This window comes from Anas platyrhynchos, chromosome 5 (genome assembly GCF_047663525.1).
Source record: "Anas platyrhynchos isolate ZD024472 breed Pekin duck chromosome 5, IASCAAS_PekinDuck_T2T, whole genome shotgun sequence".
Classification (NCBI taxonomy): Eukaryota; Metazoa; Chordata; class Aves; order Anseriformes; family Anatidae; genus Anas; species Anas platyrhynchos.
Window position 1 is genome coordinate 44,886,886 of NC_092591.1, and position 25,496 is coordinate 44,912,381.

Consider the following 25,496-nt stretch of genomic DNA (forward strand, 5'->3'; position numbering starts at 1 on the left):
TCTTTGTAGGAAGCAATTCATACTGACAATAAAATGTTTAATAGATAGTATCAAAATAGGCACAGCAGCTGTCCTAGAAAAATAGACATAGGCATTCTACAGTATGTCTAAATAAGACAAGTTTACCTTTTCCAGGGAAGTAATCAAAATACTTCTTTTTGGAGAACTAAGAGTATGAAAGGAAAATGTTTATGGTTCCCTACTGGCACACAGTTATGATTGACAGGAAAAACCAACATGTATGCCACATGAGACATCTTGTTCAGGAACTTTCAGGAGGGTAGTAAATTGGTGTTGGCACAAACACAAAAAAATAAAATGACTTGATTCAGCAGTTTTCAATTCTAAATCCCCAAGCTCCAAAGAAAGAAGTAAATATTCATCAAATGATCAAAATTTATATTGATTTTTATTCTGCATTAGCAGCTCAAAGTCAAGATTCTTGACAGGGTGGATGTCGGTTTGAATGATTCTCTTTGAAATAAGGATACAGGCACTGGGCTGAGTGCTACCGTGCATTCCTGAGCCATAGGAAAAGCCTATTAGAACCCTAGGAAGCTAAATTTTTTAGAGAATGGTATAAAGGCGTGCTTGTTCTGCAGTGTTTTGATAACTAAATCGTTGTTATTAGTATGTAAAGCAATTCTTGTCGTTCTTTCTTGACTCCATCCTTTCCATTATCATCTAGACAACTTTTCTGTAAACTTCAAAGGGAACTGTAGTTCATGTGCCATTGTAAGTCAGTTAATATCAGTACTTCCCAGAGTAAGTGTATTTAGAGTGAAGTGATAGTCTGGCAGGGCACAGGAAGCAAAGACTGTATCTTCATATTCTAAATCTTTAATTTTGCAGTTTCTGACAGGGAGTAAATAAAGGTCTTAGGAGAATGGGAGGGGGAAGGAGGGTGGAAATCCAGGGGAAGAGGATGAGGTGAGCATGAATGCAGCACTGAAACACAGAATGGATGACTGTGATTACTGAGCTGTAAGATTTAATGAGAAGGCCTGTATTAGAGTGAGGCAGAAAATCATAACCATCACCTCTAGTCTATAGGAGTATAATTGGATCTCATCCCCCAGCAAAAAAAAAATAAAATAAATGAGTTAGTGACATTGTTACAAATTTAAATATATTGAAAATAAAAAGGAAGTTATCTCTATTACCGTACTTTTGCAATACACTTGTGTTTTTTTGTTGTTGTGTTCAAAATTTGTTGTCATAAAGTGTAAGAAGAGAATAGGAAGTGTATGTTTGGTGAGGTTGGGGTAAATAAAAAGCAAACTGAGGCTAAAATACTGTAACTATCAAAGTGTTAACAAATTTCCCAAATGTCCTAGGTGCTTACAATTCAGCAAACATCTTTAACAGCATAGCTTTAAAATTAAATTTTATAAACATTATGGGTAATGCTTTAATAGTATGCAAATTGCAGTGAAGTCAGCAGCGGCAAAGCTGACCTCTCAGCAATACAAATATTTTATGTTTAAAACAGTTATCTTTTTACAGTTCCCTCTACCTCAGTAGGTGCCAGGTGCATCAAGAGGCTCCTCATCTGAGGATCATAAACAATTCAAATGAGCAGCAGTTTCTGCTTGCTTTTTATACATGGCAAGATAACTGTATGAATCAACATATTAAGCTGTTTTACTGTTGCTACAGTAATTTCCAGCCTTTGCTAGTATTTTTAAAAACTTTCACAAATTACTTTGCCAATTTTCAGTTTTGAATTTTTCTCAAAAACATATATACACATACATATATACATATGTATGTATATAAATAGCACAGTATTTGGATAGGGAAAGGATTTGGATAATATATGGAGAAACGTACTAAGCCTGCATTTCCCATTTTTTGTTAAATTCATTAATTAAGTAACGTGCAGGTTTTATCAATCTTCACGGTCTGCCTGTTCTTCCTTAATCTTGCAGGGAAAACAGTCCTGTGTTCTTATCTGCACAATTTGGTATTGTTAGCAGTTCACTATTTAAAAAAGTCAAAAATATTTTATAACCACTTCTCCCTGTTAGAGGAAAATAGTGATCTTAATTTAAATATACATGTATATATATATTGTATAGTAAGAAGACATTCCCATCTCTAGTAGTAATATGACACCAAATTAGTGTATATTCTAGGTGTGGAAAGAATCACCTTCAATTTCAGAACAAGTCAAATAAACATTCAGTAAGAATCTGAAGAGAGTAAGAAGTAAACTCTATGTAGGAGTTTGGACTTGAAAATATTTGACACTACTGAGCCTCTCAAAGTATCAGATTCAAAATATTGAATCAAAAGAGATTTTAGCTCAAAATTTCTACAATTTTGTAAGTGTTAGTATGTACAAGAAATTGTCAAATAAGTTGTTAAATGAAATCTTTGTAATGATTAATTTAATAAATATGAAACATTTGTCAAGAACATAAAAGTTTAAAATGGAGCCACTTGGCAAAAATCAAACTGTTTATGCACTACTTAAAATAATTACTATGTAGCATGTTCACAAATGATCTGGTGTAACATTTCATACTTTAATACAGCATATCATCTTAATAGTCATTTTTGCATTTTATGTAGGTTCCTTTCAGCATGATAAGTAATAGAAATGTGCAAAAATCTTAGTTCATGAAAAGATATCAAAACATAAAACAGGAATACTACTATAGTATGGTAAAAGTAATTAAAAGTCAATGTGTATTACTAAAGTAAATGCAGATTCATGCACCATTAGTTTAAAGAATAATCACCATATATTTACTTCAAAAAGAGATTTTTTATATAATAATTTCAAGTAACTTGAAAGCCAAATTCTTCAAATTAGTCATCAGAATTCACTTTGCTATAAGTCAGTACAGCTCCCAGTGGTGAGAAGAGATTCCTCCAAAATATGCACAAAGTAGACCTCTGAGCAAAGTTTCCATGAAAAAAGGCCATAACATTTTTATATTAGCTCAGTCATACCTTCCTGAGATGTGTCGGGTAGTTTTCCCTTGGAGGTATTGGTTTTGTAAGAACTACTTCCCTCGTTTTTGTTTGTTTGTTTGTTTGTTTGTTTTTTACAAATGCCTGTGCCCATCACTGTAGGGATGGGGGCAGAGGAAGGTATGTGATCATGCCAGAGTTTCTCCTGAATGCATTTGCTGTCCTAAATTTTGACCATTTGTACCTTCAACCTTAAGTGCACAGACATTTTGAATGCCCAGACCTGCAGATCTAGTTAGTTGCATGGCTGGTACATGTGGTTTAGTACCCCAACCTATTAGGGAAGCATGACTTTTAGAAATATCAGTGCTTTGCATGATAGCAGACTCTACAATCTCTTTTTAAGCTACTTCATTGTTCTAAAAGTGCAAATAAGGGAATGGTAGGAACAATCACAACTGTGCAAATAATGGAGGTTTTAATTAAGATTAAGTTTACAATTTTAGCACGCTGAGGGAAGGGTTTCTGTGTCTAACTAGTCTTTCCTCTTCCTGACTACTTCAAGATCTTGAGGCTGGCCTGGAAAGGTGTTCAAACTTGTATTTAAATACAGCATATCTGTGTTCTGACCTCCCAAAACAAATTGTTTTCTCTGTAGGACTGGAAAGAAACCACGGGAGAAGGTCGTGTTGATAAATTGCTTCTTTAATAGGATGAATTCTTCAGAGTTTGTAGGAGCGGGACTGTTGGGTCTTGCAATTCTGGTGGCATTCCAAGAGGTGTCACTGAAGAAAGCTGGAAGGCATGTGACAGTTTTGATTAAATGCACTCTAACCATTACATTGATGCATTCAACTGGATCTGAATATGTTAATTTGTGTATTCTGCCTGTTTTTAACAAACACTCTTCTGTCATCCCAGCCCTCTCTGTGTGAGCTTCCTTGTCGGAGCAAACCTGTTCTCTACCCGGTTCCTGGTTAATATAAACCCTTCTTTTGCATCCTGCCAGTCACTGACAAGTTCTGTAGCTGGAGATGACCTGCAAGACAAAACTAGCAAAATATATTGCCCACTGTTAAATTTTCATTCTTATGAGGATTTTTTTTTCACCTCACAATTTTCGGATGCTATTGCCAAAACTATTCACAGTCCTGGAGAGGTTATTCCTTTCATACTTTCCTTCAATGTTTTTTGGTATTTGTGATAAAGAGAACTTCTCTGGATCAACAGCTGAGATCTGTTTGAAACACAGGGCATGCCATTCTCCTGTAGAGTATTTAATTTTATACTGAACAGAACCAAAGGCAGGGGGACGATCAGGAGTTAGACAGCAAAGGTCCTGATTTTAAATTAACACAATGGTCAGGACACCTCCATGGATTTGGTCAGACAATACTGTTGAGGCCACACAACTGATTGCATTTGCACTCCACTGTCCTGAAGTCACAGGTCATGTTCCTAATCTTTATAGCAAAAAAAAAAACCCTATGTAGTTCTGAAAGCCAAGGGAAACCTTCCAAAATGTACTGCTGTTATTTACTGCCCCCCTTGCCCCCCCTTTTTTTTCTCGAATTAATTCCTGATCTGGGAACTGCCTGAGAAGGCAGTCCTGACTTGCTGTAACCTATCTAAAATTTCATTTTATAGCTCCTCTGGACAGGCTTCACTGTGCGGTTACTGCTGTTACTTAAACTCCACAATGAGTTTAAGTACCTTGATAAGTAAGAATGTTGTTGCCTTGTAATTTTGCTTTTTCTGTGTTGAAGTTTCACATTGTTGTGATAGTTTTAGTACTCTGAAAAATACAGTGATAAAGTTATTACTGATATAAAAGCATTTCTGAGATTTATGATGATAAAAACACTTTGCTAAGATTTTAACTGGTAACAAGCATGCCCTGATTAACAGAATTAATTTCCTGCATGATCAAAACACAGTGTGTCCTTTGTAATAGGACTATCAGATGTTCAGCTCTCAGTAAACACAGTTTACGATATAGGATTATTTTTTAATCTGATTCAGTCCTGAAGAGAGTCTGCAAGATGAAGGATGTTAAAGGCAGGGGAGCCAAAAGCAGAAAGGGTAACAGACTAGGAAGAAATTAAACTGCAGCAAGGTCGCTGTTTACATTTTGCAGAGGAAGGGGAGGTGGGTGGGGGAATACCAGTTAAAATACCTGAGTAACCTCTTGGAAGTCCTGCTTCTACCCTCAGTGTTTCCAGAAGCAGAAGACATGTTGGCTGGCTGTGGGGATGGAGTAGTGGATGATCAGTCTGTACAGTCTTTGGTCAAATTCTTGCCTGCCAAATAACTATCACCTGCATCTCCATGGAATATATTTTGAGCTGTGTACTCCGCAATATCATTTTATTCACTAGCTGCAGACAGAGCCCAGTCATTTCGTGTCCTAGAATTAGACCTTCTCCACCACTTTTTCATGTGGACAGATAACCAGAATACTGTGTCAGAAAACAGAAAAAAATGCTTGAAAGTAGCATTTATGTGGTCATATGCATTGATCTACTTAATTCTGGTAAGGAATTACTCCCAATTCTATCTGTGGATGTAAATTACAAGGATGTACCAAACATCCTTGTAATACTGAATTACAAAGTGTACCAAGCTGGGATATGCATCCTTTTAGAAGGATGCAGCTGAGTACTTGTACTTCTATAAACTACACATGCGGATGAGCCTTCTAAGTCTACATGCTGCATAACGCCCTCTGACCGCTTCCCTTTTTGGGGAAAGCTAGAACTTGTGCTTTAAGTTGAGACAATATTTTTATACAGTTTAAGGTTAACCAATGGCAGAAAAATTAAATTATGCCTGTATTTCATATGCAATTCTGTAGCAATTACAGTGTAATGTACAAGTGGTACAGCTTTTTCTCCCTTTTCAAAGTCAAGTGAATATAGTATAATTTGTATATTTAAAAAAGAATAGTTTGCTTACAGTAATGTAGTTCCTAACAAAAGACATGATCCCTAGGAAACTGTTTGAAAACACTTTCTCTTCCGCACAAATTCAGAGATATTTATTCTAGCACATTCCAATATAAAAATTGTTTACAGCACAACAACATAACACTGAGTTCTTATCTTAATTTACATTGGTGTAAATTTTGAGTCTCATTTGCCATTCTCTATATAACCTTTCAATTTCCTTCCTCCCATGGTAACAGCCGTTATCCCATGTCTTGTCTTTCTCCTCTTCAGAATAAGGTCATTCTAACATGTACGTCTAACAAGAAATACAATGTATTTTCATTGATTGGTATTGTCTCTGATTACCCCTTCGTGTTATATAGTGATCTGTGTAGTAAAGGACGTTCTATGTTGTCATGCAAAGCCAGTCTTAAGGAGTAGAGTCTGTATGCCAGGCTCCCTCAGTTTATTTATAAGCTCTTGCTTTTTAGAAAATGAGCTCTCTGAAGATAGCCTTAAAAATATTTGCAGTTATTAACTCATCACTAGAACTCTAAATATTTGGCACAAGTGTAGAAAGTGTTCACTGTTTTCCCACAGACTACTGTTTTTCATAGTCATGTACAGATGTTGGGTCCTCCAGGCTCAGAAAAATCAGAGTGTTTTGTCATTTGATTATTGGAAATATCTCAGGTTAATTTACAACTGAATCTTGTAAACTCATTCTGTCTTGGTAGGACAGTGACGATTAGAGTTTGTGTAACCAAACCACAAACCATCACCCCATCACCAGCATCTTTGTGATTATGTCTTTATTGCAAAAATGTCACTTGTAGGATAGGAGGACCATGAAGTGGAAAACAACTGCTGAGCATCATTCCTTGCTTTTTTTCTTTTTTTCTTTTTTTTTTTTTGGTATGTTCAGTCTATCACTTCAGCATTTGGGTATTAAGAGTAAATGAATGATTGCCTCCCATCCAATTTCTATTACGTATATTTGGAATGATGCATATCTTAGCAGGCTTTCTTAGGATTTGCTAGACATCCACATCTATAGTGGTGTGTTTGCGATAGAGATTAAGTTCTTAGAGTTGCCTTAAGTAACATGAAAGCATATGTAGGGCAATCTGAAAAGGCACTCTCAAAATAAGCTAGAGGGTAAAACAAGTAGCTGTTCTGTTGGTTAGCAATTAATAAAGATGCTACTGTTATTTTGCCAGAATACTGCAAAAATGATCCTTCATTCTTATTAAAGATTTTAAGATGAAAATAAACTGCAGTAGATTTACTGCATACATGCTGTGTACTGTTTTCTAGATCGTGCCTTGTGCCAGTTAGTTCAGATTCTGCAGAATGTAGCTTTTTGAGACTTAAACTGATCAATACCTACTTGAGGTCTTCAAAGTCTCTTTGGATTTGCAGCTGATATCAGTAGAACAGGGACAAAAAATGCTGAAGTACAACAGTGAGATGGATGAATTCATACAGAAAAGAAATCAGAGAAATCCATCTGAAACTCTATAATGCCCAAGTTTGAGTTGCTGTAAGTATCTGCAATAGTTGAAGACAGCAAGTGGGTTTAAAAACAGAAATAGTTGATTTATAGAGGGATCGTATTTTTGTGCTACAAGGACTGGGACAAAATTACTTGTATTCAGGATTCATAGTGTGTGATGTTAATGGAGTTCATAATCCTCAGTAGAAAAGGGTTCGAGAAATAGCATGTGTTTGATTAAGGCTGAGATTTAATTCATATATGGGAGGTTACTGAGTCTAGATTACCTGTGAATTTCCTGCTTTTGGACTACTTAGGGGAAGTGTTGGGTTTTATTCTGTGTACATAATTTAAAGATCAGAAAAAAAATCGTAGGAATAAAGCAAGAAGTATAATCACTTGTCTCCACTTCCAAGTCCATCTTGAAAAGCAGTGAAATTGTTTGCTTTAAATTATCCAGAAGGTTTCAATTCTAGTCTTAAAACAGTCATATAAGATATATATAAGATATATATATATATATATATTAAGGCAATTGTTTTGGAAAGTTATCAATCTTTCAAATTAAGGCATGAGACTGTAAATGTCATGCCCAATCATAACTAAAATGAAAACAAACTGAATAAGTCCTTTCTAATAAGGCTATCAATTTCCTCTTTTAATTTATTCTTATGTGGACAGTACAAAATACTCAGCTGAAAGATTATCCTGGTCGGTGAAGAATCCTTCCCAAAAAGGAGTTTAATCAGAAATCCCTGTAGAGAAGGAGATTGTTTATCACCTTAAAGAAAAAGATACTTGGAGGTAGGAGGGGAACAGGAAGGTAATGGCATGTGTTTATTGCTTCTTTTGGTCATTTCTGAGTTGTATAAGCCACAGTTCCAATTATAGTTTCTAAAAGTAGTATGTTTTATAGCTCTTTCCAACCTTAGCAGCCTACTCTGACTAACTAGAACAGTCCCAACTAGTTTTGTGTGCCAGTAATGCTTCTTCATGGGTAACCCTGTATGGTTTCATTTTCACTGTTTTAGACTAGATATGAAAACTTTGTATTCTGCTTGTGTATGCACTAACAGACCTGAATGTTTTACTTGGGATTTTTATCTTGGAAAGTTTGCTATTTTTTTTGTTTAATTTCTAAAAACATATTGGGATTTACTGCCAAACATAATGAATTTCACTGTAAGAAGCTGTAAGTGTTTGGAAGAAAAAATTGAAAAGGAAATGGGTTTTCCAAATAGCTGTATTATTACTCAGCAAAAATTGCATCAATGCTAAAGTAAGGTATATGCAAATATATACAACTGTTACTGAGGCATTTGAACCTTTCAGACTTTCTCCACTGCCATTCTTTAGTGCCTGCTTCCCTTCACTTGCCTACATTTTTCCTTAGTCTGGATTTTGCACATTTTCCTTCTCTACTCTAGCCCTTTCCCTGCTTTCTCTTTATAGCCACCATTCTTCCACAGACTGGTAACTCTGCCGTGCTGTCAACAACCAAGCAAACTCTTCACTTACCTGTCTACAGCCACAGAAAATACAAGAATTTTTGCACAGAATTGCCTCCATGCTCGTTGTGGTTACTTGCCATGGTACCAAATAGTTCAGCAGGCATTCTCCTACTAATAGAAATGAGTATGTAGTAACACAGAAGTAGCAGTTTTTGAAGCATTGTCAGAATTCGTAATGTGTTTTTCTTTCACTGAAGCATATTAAAAGAAAACAACAGCATATTGGTCCCCAAGTGCTTTTGAACTTACTCTACCCTCTGTTCTCTTCCCTGTTCCTAGGGCACATAGCAGATGTGTGGCACATAGCAGATTTCATCCTCTTATCATCTGGTTCTCTGAGTTCCAGAATCAAACTGATCACCACAGCTGCAATAAATAAAGTGTCTTTTCAATAAGTTATCATGCCAAATATTATTCAAAATTCTTCTGGCCAGGCAGAGTTTGATGGAAAACACCATTTCTAACTTATTGCCTTTATATTTGCAATCAAATTTGCTGAGTAATCATGGACACCAGCTATGGGAAAGCAGAGTGTGAATAATGCCAAGTTGCTTGTTTTCGTTTACACTTACTACTTAAAACTGCCTACAACAATATGATTTTCATTAATTACAAGGCACGGGCAATGTGTTGAAAAGATCAGTCTTGAAGCCTTTGAGAAATGTTTATACATGTACCTGTTCAGACATAGTGTGTCGTTTCTAATTTAATTTTCATTAACATCCAGACATTTTTATGCAATGTTTGATGGGGTATAGATCTCATAGATTACCTAGCACATGCCATTATAGTTATCTAAATACTTCAGTTCTAGCAATTGGGAATACACTGTACTTTTATCTGACTTACTGCTTCAACCTTTTTTACTATAATGCAAAGAGAAAAATGATGGTGTGTATTCTCCTCTGTGTTAAAACTGTTGCAATCCAAAAGCTGTTTTAAATGCATTCTTTCTGAATTTAAAAATAATAATAAAAAAAAATCTATTGTTTTTTTTTTTTTTTCTTTTCTTTCTCTAGGCTGAGGTTCAGCTATGCTATCTGGAAGCACAAAGAGATGCTGTTGAACAGATGTCCTTAAAGCTGTACAGCGAGCAGTACAACAGTAGTAGCAAGCGAAAGGAAGAGTTTGCTGATATGTCAAAAGTTCACACAGTGGGAAGTAATGGGTAGGGAACTATTCTTTTTGTTGTTTTATTCTCACTGATCTGTATTTTTTTTTACATGATATACTTTTTCTTGCTTCTAGTTAACCAGGATTTTTCTTCCTGGGTCAAGAAGCAGGGGAAAAGTCTCTCTATATATTTATTTTTTTCATATATTAATGCAGAAATCAATGAGTTCTGGTTAATTTATCTAATTCATGGTTTGTTCATGGGACTACCTAACACTATCTAATAGCAATCCATTATTTGATTAAAAATAAATGTAATGTCTTTTCATTTCAATCTTTTCTCCTGTTATGTCTTTATTTCTTTTGATTTCTTAGCATCTTCTAAGGAAATGTCTTTATAACTTGTTAACACCACTGTAAGACAATTCTCTCTAACCGTAATTCTACTAGTGACTAGGAAAATTGAATATGAGGCTTTATATAAAAAAAATATACATATAATATATTTATAAATAAATATATATATGTGCGTATAAATATATACGCACATGCATATATGTAAGTGAACTTACAGTTCCCAGTTTAAGCATCCCAGTTTTGCACATCTAGAAAGCTGCAATTTTAACTGTTTTCACTTGAGTTGGTCATCTCAGTCTGACTTAATAAATGTAAACACACACGTACACTATACATGTAAGTGCCTATATGTATATATATAAATATAAATATTAAAAGAAACCCTTTACTGACAACTTGAGTAAAGAATCTTGGACAGATTAATCACTGAAATGGAGTCTTGAATGGCTGCCTCTCCTTTTTTTCACAACAAAGAAAATGTTTTGTAGTTCTGGTTTAAAACTTTTTCTAGGAGGCTTTTAGAAAACCGTATCTGCTAACTGCTAGTTCCTCTAAATGTACGTAAGAACAGCCCTGTGAGTTCATAATAGTATGGGGTAAAAGCAGTTCAAAGGAGCTGACTAGTTCTCATTGTTTGGGTACATCCTCATTTGGATACAAGTTTTCTTGTAACCAGAAAATTCAGTAGAACTTTTACCTTCAATTTTGTGTTCAAGGAAAGTCACTGACCAAGATGCTCTTACCCCGATATCTTCCTTTTTCAATTGTTAACTCAATGTTGAGGTCTTGGAAACATAGTTTTATTAAATTACCAACTGTAAAGATAAATGAGCCTTGTAAACATCCCCTCTTATTATACGGAAAGATGACTGTTTTAGAAAAGTTGATGTGGGCTAATTATGTAGGATTACTGAGATCTTGATTACATATGCAGAAATCTGTCAGATTCTCAAACACGCTAGTGCAGCTATTGCCAACCATAAAAATAATTTGTTCTGAATTGGTGTGTATATGTATATAAATGTGCACTGGGGGCTAAATGTTCAAAAACATCTTATAATTTTGCAGTCAGAATTGAATATGAGCAAGGTTTGAGGTTGGAATTTTGCATGGGACATAAGACAATAAGAGACATTTGATTTTATTGAGGATAGGGGCTATAAAGCTTTAAGCCTCATGGAAAAATCCAGTCTGTAATTCTATGTATCATATGTGTAAAGCAGATAGTAAAGCTCTTAGCTGCATTCATTTACACTCGTAATTTCATGCTTATTACTAGCAATGGTGATCTACTGGTGTTCCCTGTTTCTGTGCTGTGGCCACCTTTCTGGGCCAGACAGGAGGCACATAGATACAATATAATGTATTTGGCCATTATAGAAAACATGGGGGCTAAATTCAGATGATAAACATTTGAACCAGTCTGAGTTATTGAACACAAAGGAAATGCTTTTTACCTACAGATATATGTCTTTGAAATAAGGTTTATTCAGTATTTCCCTACTGTACAAAACATGTGGACAGAAATTCTGTAGTAGGATGAGCCAGCATCTGTTACTAGGAGAACTGAGATCTCTACAGAGAACAGGCCATTCAGATAACTGGGAAAATTAGGGTATCTATCCGTTAGCAGTTGTGGACATTTGGCCTACTAAAAAGAAGAGTGCCTACACCGGGAACAAGTGTTACTGTAGATAGAGAATTGTTTATATAGTGAGGAGAAAGATTTAGGAGGTGACTTTGTGCAGGAAACAATTAAACTCAGATAGGTAAGGTAGTACCGGCAGAATAAGGGGATGCCAGTTATTGTGTAAAGAATTAGATGTCCTGCAGAGAGCATGGATGTTGCAATGACAATAGAGAGGGTTGTATGTATGGAATATACTATGATTTTAAAGCTGTTGAGGTCAGCATTTTGATCTCTCCTAGTAGAAACATGTGAATGGAGAGGAGTTCTCAAAAAATCACGACCCAGAAACTTGAAAGAACTTTTTGTCTGGATGAAATTTTTTGGCGGGCATTTCAGTATGTTTACAGTATTTCTAAATAGCATGTGAGTTATGCTGTCAAAGAAATAATACAAACTGGAAGTGTGTGTTAAACATGGGGAAAAAGGCTGATGGAAATAGCTTCACATGCCTTTTTATTTATTAATGCCACAGACGAGCTGGTTTTCTCATGAGAAAGGTGCTCATGAATTTTCATTCAAAATAATAAATTGATGTCCACATTTTAAGAAATATGTTTAGGGTTCAAGGGATTAGACATGCAACTCTGCATATCTGATTCCCTGTTTACCAAGATAAAATATACTTCTTAATGTCATTTCAGTTATTATGTAGCTAATGATTTTAGCTCATTAACCAACAAAACCTGTATTAAGGAAGCTGTAGTTTCCTGCCCTTTAACTAACGTTATAGCCTTCTTGTTGTCAATGTTTGGGTATGTTTAATGGAGATTTTTTATTTCCCCAGTACACAGATGTCCTAACTTTTTTTTTTTTTTTTTTTTTTTTGGCAATCAGTGGATTTGGATAATCTACCAAAATTAGACGTTTTCTGTAGTTCTTGCATCTGCAACACAGACCCAGTATTTCAGAAGTTATGCTTTCCTTGATTCTGCCTGTGGCAATATGAAAAAGATTTGCTAAGCTCAGGAAAAAAAAAAAAAAAAAAAAAAAAAAAGACTCTCAATATAAAAGAAATATTCAATATACCACAGAAATACTGACAGGTACATTTTAATCTTTACCTGTCACTGATCCTACATTTGCTGGATTTTCTGAATATCTTTTTAACACCTTAATAACATTTAATAGTAATCAGTATTTACCATTTATATGTGAGGTATTCATTTTAAAAACAAAGTTGTTTTTTTTTTTTTTTTTTTTTTTTTTTTTTTAAATCAGAGTTATTTCAGAACTATTAAGAATATAGCAAATTTTTTAAAAAAATATTGATGATGCTTTTTATGCTGACTTCACTGTCTTCAAGATCAGGAAAATAACTGCAATAGACAGTTCGCTTAAAAATGGTCTCAGTTAACTTTATTTTAATACCTGCCTCCCACTCCCCCCCCCCCCAAAAAAAAAAAAAAAAAAGGAAGAGACATAGGATCTAAACTATGGGGAAAAAAATAAATCCCTGTTATGTCCTGCATCCCTTCTTGGACTTTTTCAAATTAATACTGTTTCTCTCACTCTTTATTTTGGGTTGAGATGCTTTTTAGAACATTAGCTAGAAATCAAACTGTCCAGCTGTTTCCTAGTGCTTATTTGGGTTTTGTAAAGGTCAGGGAAAAGTGCTTTTGTGTGTCTTTAAAGGATCAATTCATTCTCTTACACCAATAAATGGACAAATTTGGACTGTAACCAAGCTGTGGTTCTATAGATACAAAGCAGGTGTTTGGATCCAGCATGTGTTCTGCACATTACAGTGAAATCCCAGTCCACTTCCTGGCGCAGTCTCCAAAGGCATCCCATCCCATTCTGGCAGCAGAAGGCTATGAACATTGGATGTAGGATTTGATTCAGTTAACTACATATCTTAATTCAAATATTTCACTGCTGAGTGAAAACTGACCAAGTCCAACTGAATCAGTACTAATTTACATGAGATGAAATCAAGCCTCTTATATCATAAAACATATGTTTTAATAACTGCTTGTCAGTTTTACGATGCTGGATAATACTTGGATAGAACAGAAGGGGAATAAAAGAGCCCTAGATACTGAAGAGACAGCGTGGTTGTACTGTTTTAAGGGGAAGGGAGGGATATTCACTATCTCTGCAAATACAGTATTCGAAATGGAGTTTAGCTTTATTTTAGTTTCAAAATGATATCTGAGCCAAATGGCTTCTGAAAGAGGAGTAAAAGTACACAGAGTACAGTGGATTAAACTAAGAGTTACTTCAGAAACAGGAATCAACACTTGTACATTATACAAGACTTCCTTTGTTGCCAACTCATTGAAAATAATACCACAGAAGGCAAATGGCTTTTCTTTCTTCCTTCTCCTTTCTTTCTTTCTTTCTGACAGTTCTACTTGTCACAACTTTATATATAAGCTTTCAAAATTACCATGCACATGGTACTCTACTTAATAACAACTGAAACTGCTGTAGTATTGATAACATTAAAAACATGTTTAGTTCATTGTTTCTCTGTTGAAATACTGCTTTTTTTTTTTTTTTTTTTTTTTTTAAATTGTGTTGCTAAAGATGCAGAAAGCTAAAAAAGTTTTTAATAATTGGAGAAATTAGCTTTAGTGGAACATGTATTATTGTTTGATCAATATGAGGCTTTTTTATTCTACTGACAAGGCTTTTGTTAGTTCCAGTTTTGGAGGTTTGAAGATCCCTTTTCAAGGGGTATTTTTTTGACGAATGTGCAGTTTTTAGTATGTACCTTCTGTCTTGTACCATGGTATTTTAGAAGAAGCTATGCCTTACTTATTCACTGGGCTTTCAATAGAGAATCACATTAATCCTTTTAAGCTCCTTATTCTAATGATTTATTTTGTTGAAAACCGTAGTGATCCTCCTTTGAATTTTAATGATTGCTGGCTATTCAAGGATTCATTGTTTTGACTTCCTGTCCTTACCTTTGTTTCTTACATGTCTGTAGGGAACACCTGTCTAATACTGTATCTGGCCTTAGTTCTCACTGGCTTACCATATTCACTCAAGCCTATCTTAAGGCGTTAAGTTGAAATGCTAGCTACTCATCCATGAAAATAAATGTAGGATATTTACAGAGATAGGCAGATAGACAGCAGAGGGATAGCTGAATGGATTGAGTCATTTTTCTATGAAAATAATATTTTTATATGAATTATATCAAGATGGTTGCAAAGTTTGCTCAATATAAAGTCAGCACTTTAAAAACCATTAATCAACATTATCTATGGGGGATTTCTATTTCAGAAATTTTGAAGCAAATGCAGTATGCCAACAGTTGTCAGGATTTGGCATCAGCCGCTGAATTTAGGTCATGGCACTGGCTTAAATTGGATTTCAGTTTTCATTTTCCTCCACTCTGTATAAATACAGAATGTCTCTTTAGAAATATAACTAGGAACATCATGAGTTTTCAAGAATATATTATTCTAATACAAGATTTTAACAACTACACCGTATTTATGCATAATACATTTTGTTCCTTATCTACAGCCTTTTGGACTTTGATTCAGAATACCAGGAGCTCTGGGATTGGCTGATTGACATGGAATCCATCGTGATGGACAGCCATGACCTGATGATGTCAGAGGAGCAGCAGCAGCATCTTTACAAGGTTAGCGCTACCGTTACTGCCTTTACCTAGCTATAGAAGATCTGATTAGCTTGACAAGTCTTTCTCTCACAGGATATCGCTGCGTTCATTGTATGTATCATGGTGTCTATTAGAATTCCCTTCCCTGTCCCCAACCTCATTTCCATCCCCTGTGCGCTGACAGGCTGCACCGACATCATAATTGCAAGAAAGTTCCCTTTATCACATTCTATTTGGTGTAATTCTATAGAAGGACAAAGATTTGTCTTCAAGATGAATAGAAATAAATGAAACTGCATTAATAAATAGACTGAAACAAAATGAAGGAAAAAAATGAAATGGTAGCATTTAACAAAATGTGTTTTGATTGGAGCTTTCAGCTGGATTTTTATCCACCTTTCAGACCTCTTCTGGGAAGAAAGAAATTTGCCTTGATTTTGGTTTGCTGCTGCCAGAATGCAGGACTTTTCCAATTTAATTTTATTAGTTATGCATAAAGCAGACATTGTCATGTTAAGTCATCACACTTGTGATTTCAGCAAAATGATTTTGGACTTGCATATTGATTAGAGAGTCTTCATGTATCTACAGAAGATGTGTATATACATGCACACACACACAGTCACACACACATTATATTTATCGTGGTAGCATTAGCCCAAAAGCTTTGTCACTTCTTTTAGAGTACTTTCCGGAAGTTGGCCAAAATGCATGGATTTGATGTAAAACCATTTCAGGCTTCACTGTGTGTCTGAGAAGCTATAGTCCATGGGAATGAGGGGTAGTGGGGAAAAGAAAGGAGGGGCTTTTGACAGAAATATCAGGCTGCAGTAAATCTTCCTCATTTAGGCAATTTTTATTGGAGTAATTCTGACAGTTGTCATCCTTGAATTGCTTTGAGCATATGGCATATTTCAAAGAGCAGATTGTGAATCATAAAAAATAAAATTAATAACTAACCACAGAATCAGCAACAGTATAATGAAAAGAAACAACTACCCTCTAGCTTTTTTTTATTTCTTATTGAATAAATGGTACGTTCAAGGTCAAATAGAAGTTGTTTTCTTTCTTCTATGATTGCACAATTTGATAATATATTAAATATAATTTAGTTTTTTCTTGCTTTGGCATCCTGTTGTCTTGATGTCCTTCCTTCATTTTATTTTAATTTTAGTCATTTTATTTAAAATACCTGGTGAAAAAGTGTTGCCAAACAAGTTAAAATATGTTTAGGAATGGAAATACGGTCCAGGTCTCAACTATTTTAGCCTGTGAGTTTAATTCCATAATCTCTGTTTCTTGATTTGTCAATCATCTCTTATTTTCAGTAATGTATTTTTTCTAAATTTCTAAATACTTAATCAGATTAGTCACACATTAACAGTCCTGGCCCTGTCTAGGCTTAGAAATAAGCAATGTCATAATTCAGTAAAAAGTTTCTTGCAAGTCTAAAACAGTGTGTTTTGGTAGTGCCTGTTCGTATATGACCAGCTTGTACCATGCCTAATCTAGCTACTAGTTTTAGTCCTACACTAATAAATAAATAAAAATCAATAAGCATAAATCAAAGGTTAGAAAAAATCCACCCATCAATATGAGAAGCAACAGGGCATAAGCAGCCAGCCCAAGTATACTGGGTGCTATTTAGGATACTTCCTTTCCTGGTATCCAAATGTAGCCACTAAAACTAATTATAGATGGTCAGGCATAGTGAGAATAATAAAAGAGGGCAGTAATTTATGACTTAGTTGCCAGTAGAGTATGGTGGCAAAAAGAGGAATACTGTTTATCCAAAATGGGAAGTAACGGTCTCTCATTATTACCAAATTCTGTCTTATGATGTGTGTGACACTTCTGAAAGCAGAAAGTTTATGTCGAAGGGACTGTGTGTTTGCTCTACAGTTTCCACAGTGATGACATCAAACTAATAGAACCCCCATCTCAAAAGTACTGACAACTGCAAAACCACTTGAAGAAGGGTAGAAACAGATTGTTTACCCTCTCACAGTGAATATTCTGAGTATACCTTTCCAGTGAAAGCAGCAAGTGAATTGCTAAAAACAGAATGAAAGAGTTAAGCAACTAGAAATGTGCAGTTTGGTTAAGATATAGCTAAGGAGTGTCCATAAACCAGGATGAGTATTTGCAGGTAATATAAAAGGCTTGAAGGAATAGCATTAAGATCTGTTAGCCTTTCAAAGGAAAAATAAAGTATAAAAACCTCCTAAAGAACTGTTGAAAGCCCCATAATTTCAGACATTTAAAAGTAGACAAAAGAAAACATTAGCAAATGTAATTGAGGGAACAATTCTACACTACAAAAAGAGAGGTCAGATAAATCAGTAGGTCTTTATCATTCTTAATTTCAGAGACTCAAGTAAAAGAATGAATCATGCCCTCAGAAACACCGTTAATATATATACATATATTTTAAACTATCCCAGTAAATCTCTTGTGTAATCAGTAGTGACACTCTTTTTATTTGGAGGGTTTCGTACAGAGTGCTGGATGGTCTAGTGCTCACAGCAATGGGACACCAGCACTGCTTGCACTTCACTGTGAACACAGCCTTTCTACTCCGTAGGGAAAGAAATCTGCAAAGAGAAATTCAAGCAGCTATTATTATCAGAATACCTCAAAGATGTGGGGTGTTATGAAAACACAGGTCTTGCTTTAGTCATTCTTTATCAGCTACAGCTTCAAACATGAACCTGCTAATTGCACTCTCTGCATTTTGGTGGATTCTCCTAAACCCACAGATCCCTCTTTTCAGTTATTGAGCTGACAAGTAATTGCACCTCTGAGCCAGCTCAGCAAGCCGCCTCTGCCAGGGAACCTGCTGTGGTATCACTATTACCAACAGTAATCACTGCCCCTAAGGAGTCTATGAATGGGAAGGCACAATGATAAAACAGGTAAATCGGAAGGGAAAAGCATACATTAAAGCAGCATAACATAATATATAAATGCTAAAATTGCATATGGGAAAATAAAATGTATTTTCATGGTTAGACTATTTTCCCAGTACTATATTTTCAGGTTTAATATAGATTTATGTCAACTCTCAACTTAATTTTGTTTTGTAATATTCCAGGAGCTTCATGGTTTTTTATTAGGTTCCTTATTAACTCTCTTTAACTATGTTGTATTTTGCCCTTAATATAAGAGGAGTAGCACAGCCATTTAAAAAAAAAAAATTCTGAATATGTATGCTGATTTTCCCTAGATTTCCGAGATTTTAGTGCAAAGACTTGCAAAAATAGAAGACTATTTATTTGTCCTTCGTTTTCCTCTCTGTGCACCCCCACAGCCCTAAATGATTTCAGCTTTACACTCTTAAACTAGCTAATGGTTTTGAAAATCAACTAGTGTTTGATGGGATGGCAGTCACAGAATGCACAACTTGCAGTTTATTTGTCCTCTGATGCTCTATCAACTAACTAAGAAAAAACTGAAAGGAGCATCCTCCCCCCCCCCCCCCCGCCCCCCCGTTTTTGGACTCTCACTTCTTTGTACTGTGGTAATAGCTCAGTTTAATGCCAAATGTATCATGTTTATTTCATTTTAATCTACTGCATGTGAGTCTGATCTCATAAGCTCTGAGTACACAGAACTTGCATTGACTTCAGCTGTATTCATGTGCCGTTTCTGGAGGATCAAACCCAAAGAATTTACACTCCGCTAATGAGCCCTTTAGTGGAAACTTGAGTAATTCTGCACCTTGAATGTTCAAAAATGAAGCAAGTAGGCATTTACTGGAAATGTGGACATTAGGAATGAGTATACTAGGCAGAAAAGTTAATGATAATTCTTTCCATTTCCCTCAGAAGATTAATTGCAAAACTTAATTGTGTTAGATTAAAACCCCATTCAAATATGTAGAGCATGATTGTTCAGCCTGTTAGCATGTTCGGAATAAAATTAACTAAACATTTTAAAATATCAAATAAAAGAAATTGTATTTTCCTGTTTGGTTACAAGTGATATATGTTGTTTTTAATCCGAACTGCTTAAGCCGTAAGTCTTGAACTAATAACTTCTCAGATAGATGGAAACCCCCCTACTTCTGTAGCAGCGCAGAGATTTTGGAGAAATGTAGTTGATACGGCTTTAGGACAGGTTAACTAAAATCATTTCATCAGCAGGAAGCGGCTCCCGGTATTAAATCCTATTACAACGCACCTCAAAAGCCAAGGATACCTTTAAAAAAAAAAAAAAAAAAAAAAAAAAAGTGGAGGGAAAAACCTCCAGCAGCAGTTTTGGTTTCCCTCCTGGAGGCTGTCGCCCTCGCGAAGGTGCAGCGCCTTCTCTCCTCTGGGTGTGCTGCTGCTCCATTGTGCCGCTCCCTGGCGCGGCGGGCTGTGGCCCCGAGTGGATCAAACAAACCATGGTGAAAGTTTCCCTCATTTGCATCACTTCTAGACAGCCCTGTCGTACTCTTTGCTGACAGGAAATCACTGTCTTTGTCACCTTTTTTCAGTGATCTCCTTTTGGCAGAGATCGGCCATGTGAGCAGGATTAATCACAACAACAGCTCTGGCTCCGAACTCAATGACATGTTTTCCTCAGCACTTCAATAATGGTGTAGAGGAGTCAGTAGGAAATGACTACATTAATTTCAGAGTGAAAAGATAATTAACACTTAAGGACTAGTGCTATAACCTATGGAGCTATTATTCAAATTAAAACTAATTTATTAAAAACTTGTGAAAAAAACCTGTCCTTTAAAGCAACTGTTAAAATCATCTTGCAAGAGTCCCCGAGTTTAACGAGAGGATTGAACTATATTTAACGCAGGAATATAAATACTGAGAAACTTCAGCATTTGAAACTGGAGGCTGAAGTATGTAAAGTGCTTACTTAGATGATATGAATAGGATACTGGCAAACAAAAGCAGCAGTGTGCTCCTAGAATGCTGTGCTTAAAGGAGTTTCCTTGGCAACAGAAATGCAGTTCCAAAAGTAGACAGAAGTTTCCTCAGAAAACATACTATTAATAACAACCTTCCGGAACAACTTGGAACAATTTGACTACTTGGCAATAATAATGCCAAGTGTTCTGCAAATTAATCTAACACATAACACTTATATGTTTCTCTTGCCCGTAATTCTCCTGAACCAGAGGACCGAGTTCTCTTCAGTCAGAGGATACAAATGTGCGAAGCAGTTCCAAATGCTGCTGAAATAGAAAGAGGGCTCAGACAGCAGCAGCCTAGAAGGATCAATTAATGTGCTTCGTATCATTTTAACTTGTAAAACAGATTAGTTTAATTGGATTACTTTGTTCCATTTAAAACGAGTCCTGCGTACCTACTGAAGCCGCATTGTAGTTCAGTCTTTATTTCAAGCAGATTTTCCATATAAAGAAAACTTATTAAAAGATTAACAGCCTGAAGAGTGATATATTTGGACAATATGCTTAGGGGATTGGTTATAAACGAGAAAACGTGAAACTTTTTGCTCCTATGATGCATATTCTGCACAGTCCGTACAGCCTTCTGTCTGTCTAGTGATCTGTCAGTGCCAGCACCGAGCTGCTAAAGCAGTCGGGGGAAAAGATGGTGATCATCGCTTTGGAGGAAGCACACGGCAGGATTAAGCCCCTTGTAGGTAGTAACTACAAATCTGATATGCATGCGCTATTTTTAGATATGTCATCATTTCTGTATGAGCCAAGAGAATAAACTAATTTCGGACTTGCCTTGCCAATAAGAATCATTAGAATTCCACTAAAGGCCATAAGTTTACTAGACAGGAAAGGTAGACTGTGCTACTGCCTCGACTTTTCCTGAAATCTTGGATCTAAAGGTTAAAAGTAATCAATATCTCATTGTGCAGCCTGATAATAAGTAATAACCATGATGTTAAAATCAGATAACACTTAGGTGTGTTGACCCATTTGGGAAGGTTTTTTTTAATTGCAATCAGAATAGTCATTATAGTTTGCTAATAAACTTTTCAGCTAGCTTGCAAAAATCACCACTGTTTTGAAATATGACTTTAATACTATTAACAAATTATGCCCCAAATTATTCCCCAACATGAAAGCTTTTATCTGATGAAACATATGTAATTTTTTAAAATTAATACAGAAAGATAATTCTGCTAAATAATATCAATGAAGATATTCACTAGCAATAGTAAATTACAGTACTTACTTATGTCTTCATATATGGATTGATACTTGCCTCAGTAGAAGCTATTAATGGTAGTATGTTTTTAACTGTCATGCAGAATAAAATAACTGAGCTAAGTTTTGCAGAAAACTCAGAGTTCAGTTACTGTTCTTCTTGAAGTTCAGTAATCTCCATGTACTCGGCTGGATTTTTTTTTTCCAAAAGATTGAGAACCTCTACAATATTCCATGCTAGGTAGGAAAATCGGCTGTTTTGTATGAGAGGTCTCAAAAATATCTGACACCCCATGCAGCAATAAAAGTCTGACTGTTATTAGGGCATCAACTAAAGGATCTGACACAGCAAAGCTTCGTGGTCTGTTATTGCAGGGAGTGATGAAATTGGTTAACTTTTTCTGTGCAAGTATTTTCACTTCAGTTGCACTGGAGAACAGAGTGAAAACTCCGTTGTGACACATACTGTAACAACCAGTTTATTTTTCAGTGGTCCATATGTTTAACTTTGTAATATGGTTAAATTCCTTGTTACCTCTGGCAAATTTTATATTTTAAAAAGCCACATATAAAATTGTTGTTGGCAGAAAGTCATCTTTAAAGCAGATAAATGTAAAGTTTTAATGTCTTGTATAATTACAATAGGAAACACTGATGACCATGTCTACAGAATTACAAAGTAAGCTTAGAGAATGGGTAAAGAAGGAATATAAAAATATTTTCACATTTTCATGGTTGCTTCCATAATATGTTTCAAGTGGAAACATGCATTTTTAAAGATAGCGTTATAATTTCTGCTGAGAAGACTATATTTCTAAAAGAAGTGGCTTCATGCATTTCACAAGAGTAAGAGGGTTTCTCCCATTTCTTCCCAGCATGACATTGAAGATGAACTTCACATTGTAGCAAAGCAGTATTTACTGAGCTTGTAGCAAAAGCCAGCACAGCTTTTGGGAGATTAAAGCAGTGTGTCTAGAATGAAAGAGGCATTCGACTTCAAACAAAAGTAAATGTGTACCACATAGCTGTCATCACCATTCCTTACTACAGCTGCAAAACGTGGACAATTTACAGTCATCACGTCAAGCATCTTAGTCAACTCCACATGCTCTGTCTTTGTGCCCTTGGTGGTATGAAATGGTAGGATAAGGTCCCGACCATTGAGACCTTAAAGCTTTGTCAAATACTCAGCAGTGAGGCCATGGTCTGGCACACTCAGCTATGGTGGTTTGAGTGCATATGTCCAGCAGTAAATTGCCCCAAACCATTTTCTGTTCAATGAACATTTTAGTTCTTTTTTTTTTTTTTTTTTTCTTTTTTCTTTTTTTAATAAAAGGAGGGGGAGAATATCACCTTAATTCACCCAATGGGTGATGAAAATTACCACCTTCATTGCTTTATATGTTCTAGGACTGCATAACATCCAAACAAGTTAGAAAGGGCTCAGGATTAGTGTCAGATGTACTAAATTATTATTGGCCTAATCTTTGCACGAAGAATGGTATTACCCTTATGCTGTTCTACTTGCAATCAAACACTGGGCACAATAGTACTGGTGCTGCAATGTTCTTCCATCCCCTGAACAGAGTAAAGAGGCTATATGGTGTCCCAAAACATGCGTGTGTTCTGATTTACATGTTCTTAGCACGACCTCTCAAAAATTTATCATTTGGTTTAAAGGAATTTAGGTTATCTGTATTTTCTTGTTTCCTGACACAGTGGATCACATGCAGACCACATGTAAGTCCTAAGAGCTGCCTGCTCTGAGGCTAGTATTTAACGTATTATCGTAAGGTTTAGGATTCTAGGGACATATTTTCAAAGTTGAATGTTGAAATTGGCTTGTTTGGCTTTAATAAATTCAATATGAGTCAGCTGACTAAAAAAAAATCTTGTACAGTCATTTTGGAATTTGCACTCACAATTCACTCATAAAATCTTATATACAATAATGCCAAATAAGGAAGAACAGCCCTCTATGTAGAAATTTGAAGAAGACTGGACTGATTTCTCTTTATCGCACTGTATCCCAGAGCCTTTTGTCTACATTCCACAACCATTGCTCTGGTTTGCAAAACCATATATTACCAATTAAAATTTATAGCATTTAAATAAATGTAATTCAATTTAAATAAAATAAGTATGTAACATAGAAATAGCTCAATCAGGTCAGAGAATGCTGAATCTTACTTGGTTCTCCAAACATTGTCATTCCATGAGGTTGTCCAGCGATCCTGACCCTCCCATCAGCTTAGAGAAGTCCATAGGGCATGCTGCCTCGAGCTGTTCCACAGCCTGAGCCCCACGCTTTTAAGAGCCGCCTTCTGTATGGTGCATGTGTCCTAAAGCTACCTTCTACTAGTCTAATTTGATGCCCCATAGTACTTTTTTTTTATTGGAAAATATAACAAATAATGTATTGAAGTAAGACAGAAATAGGACGGTGACAACATAATTTTTGACTTTGTATGTGAACACGTTTGTGTTTATTGTAGCAGGTTGGTGGATTGGGCTTTTTTTAGTGGGATCGAGATAAAAAACTCACTAGTGCCTTAGATGACAGCAAAAACCAATGGGGCAAAAGTATTACCCTATTTCTCATGTTAGTTGCCAAATTTTAATTTGTTTTCCTATATTTTCACATCATTCCCCAGGAGAAGACATATCAATGTTTTCTAAACTCATAGAAATTATGTGTTTTATCAGTGATATTTTGCTTCAGAAACTTGATAAAGGAAATACTATTTTATTTCCCAATTACTACTCCTCAGTATACCTCATAAATAATTGATATTGTAATGTTTCTTATTAAAAAATAAATAAAACCCAAATGAACACAGAAAACCTTGTTACCAGGTTTTCTGGATGAAACCCAAATTCACTAAATCTCAATAAACTTGCAGTTGCATTACATTCATTATATACATAGCAAAATCATAAAAAATAAGTTAGTGAAGTATAGCAGTTTATAATCTCGCAATTTTTTATTTGTATTTTTTACTTTTATAAATACATTTATAAGATATATGTTCTCTATATGTAATACGTACAAATAGAAAATATTTATATTTAGTTGTATAAGTGTGTAACCATTTTACAAACTTAAGTTTAGGTGATTGTTTTGCTTTGTGAGTATACATTTTACTAAAAATAGCTCCAGTATTTTGTGCTAACTTCTCCTCTTAACAAGGTAAAATAAGTGATCATTATAGTTTCATTCATAGTTGTTGCAGTCGTAGTTGCATCAGGTCCAACGGGGTCCTGGGGTAGGTTCCAGCCAGCTCCTGTGGCCAGTAGGAAATGCCTGTGGCTCTTCTTAAACATTCGTGGGTGCAGATATTTTAGCATTGCAGAAAACATGGTTGCTATAGAATTGCAGTAATCATGAACTGTAAATATTAAGTTTGTTTCTATGGAGAGGTGCTGTTGGGGGAAGACAGCAGTTGTGCCCTTCAGTTGTCGTTGTTGCAGTGTGATTGGTGCCATTGCAGATCTGCAGAACATACACCAGCTGTGTCACAGCAGACCAGTAACACATGTTGCTGCAGGGAAAGCAATGGGCCGGTTATAGTTTGAAGAGTGATGCGCTGGGAGAAGGGGTCATCTGTGAAGACTAATTTAGACTGCTAAGAGAGCTAAGTAGACCAGTCTATAAGAAATAGATGCTTCTCCAAGGGGTGATTCAGGGTAGAAGCTTAAGTTAAGCACTCTGAAATAGTTTCAGAAGAAACCTTTTCTCTCTTATCTCTACACTGATTGTATAAAGGAGTT

The 25,496-nt window shown here is 35.5% G+C and overlaps 1 protein-coding gene across 8 annotated transcripts in view; it reads left to right on the forward strand.

Annotated features, from left to right (window-relative positions):
- Window positions 1-25,496, forward strand: part of AKAP6 (A-kinase anchoring protein 6) — a 281,531-nt gene that overhangs the window by 182,965 nt on the left and 73,070 nt on the right. For all 8 annotated transcript variants that reach the window (XM_038179113.2, XM_038179114.2, XM_038179115.2 and 5 more), the window contains 2 exons: window positions 9,875-10,023; window positions 15,496-15,616. In XM_038179113.2, the coding sequence (XP_038035041.2) occupies window positions 9,875-10,023; window positions 15,496-15,616 (270 nt within the window). The remainder of the gene's footprint in view (window positions 1-9,874; window positions 10,024-15,495; window positions 15,617-25,496) is intronic.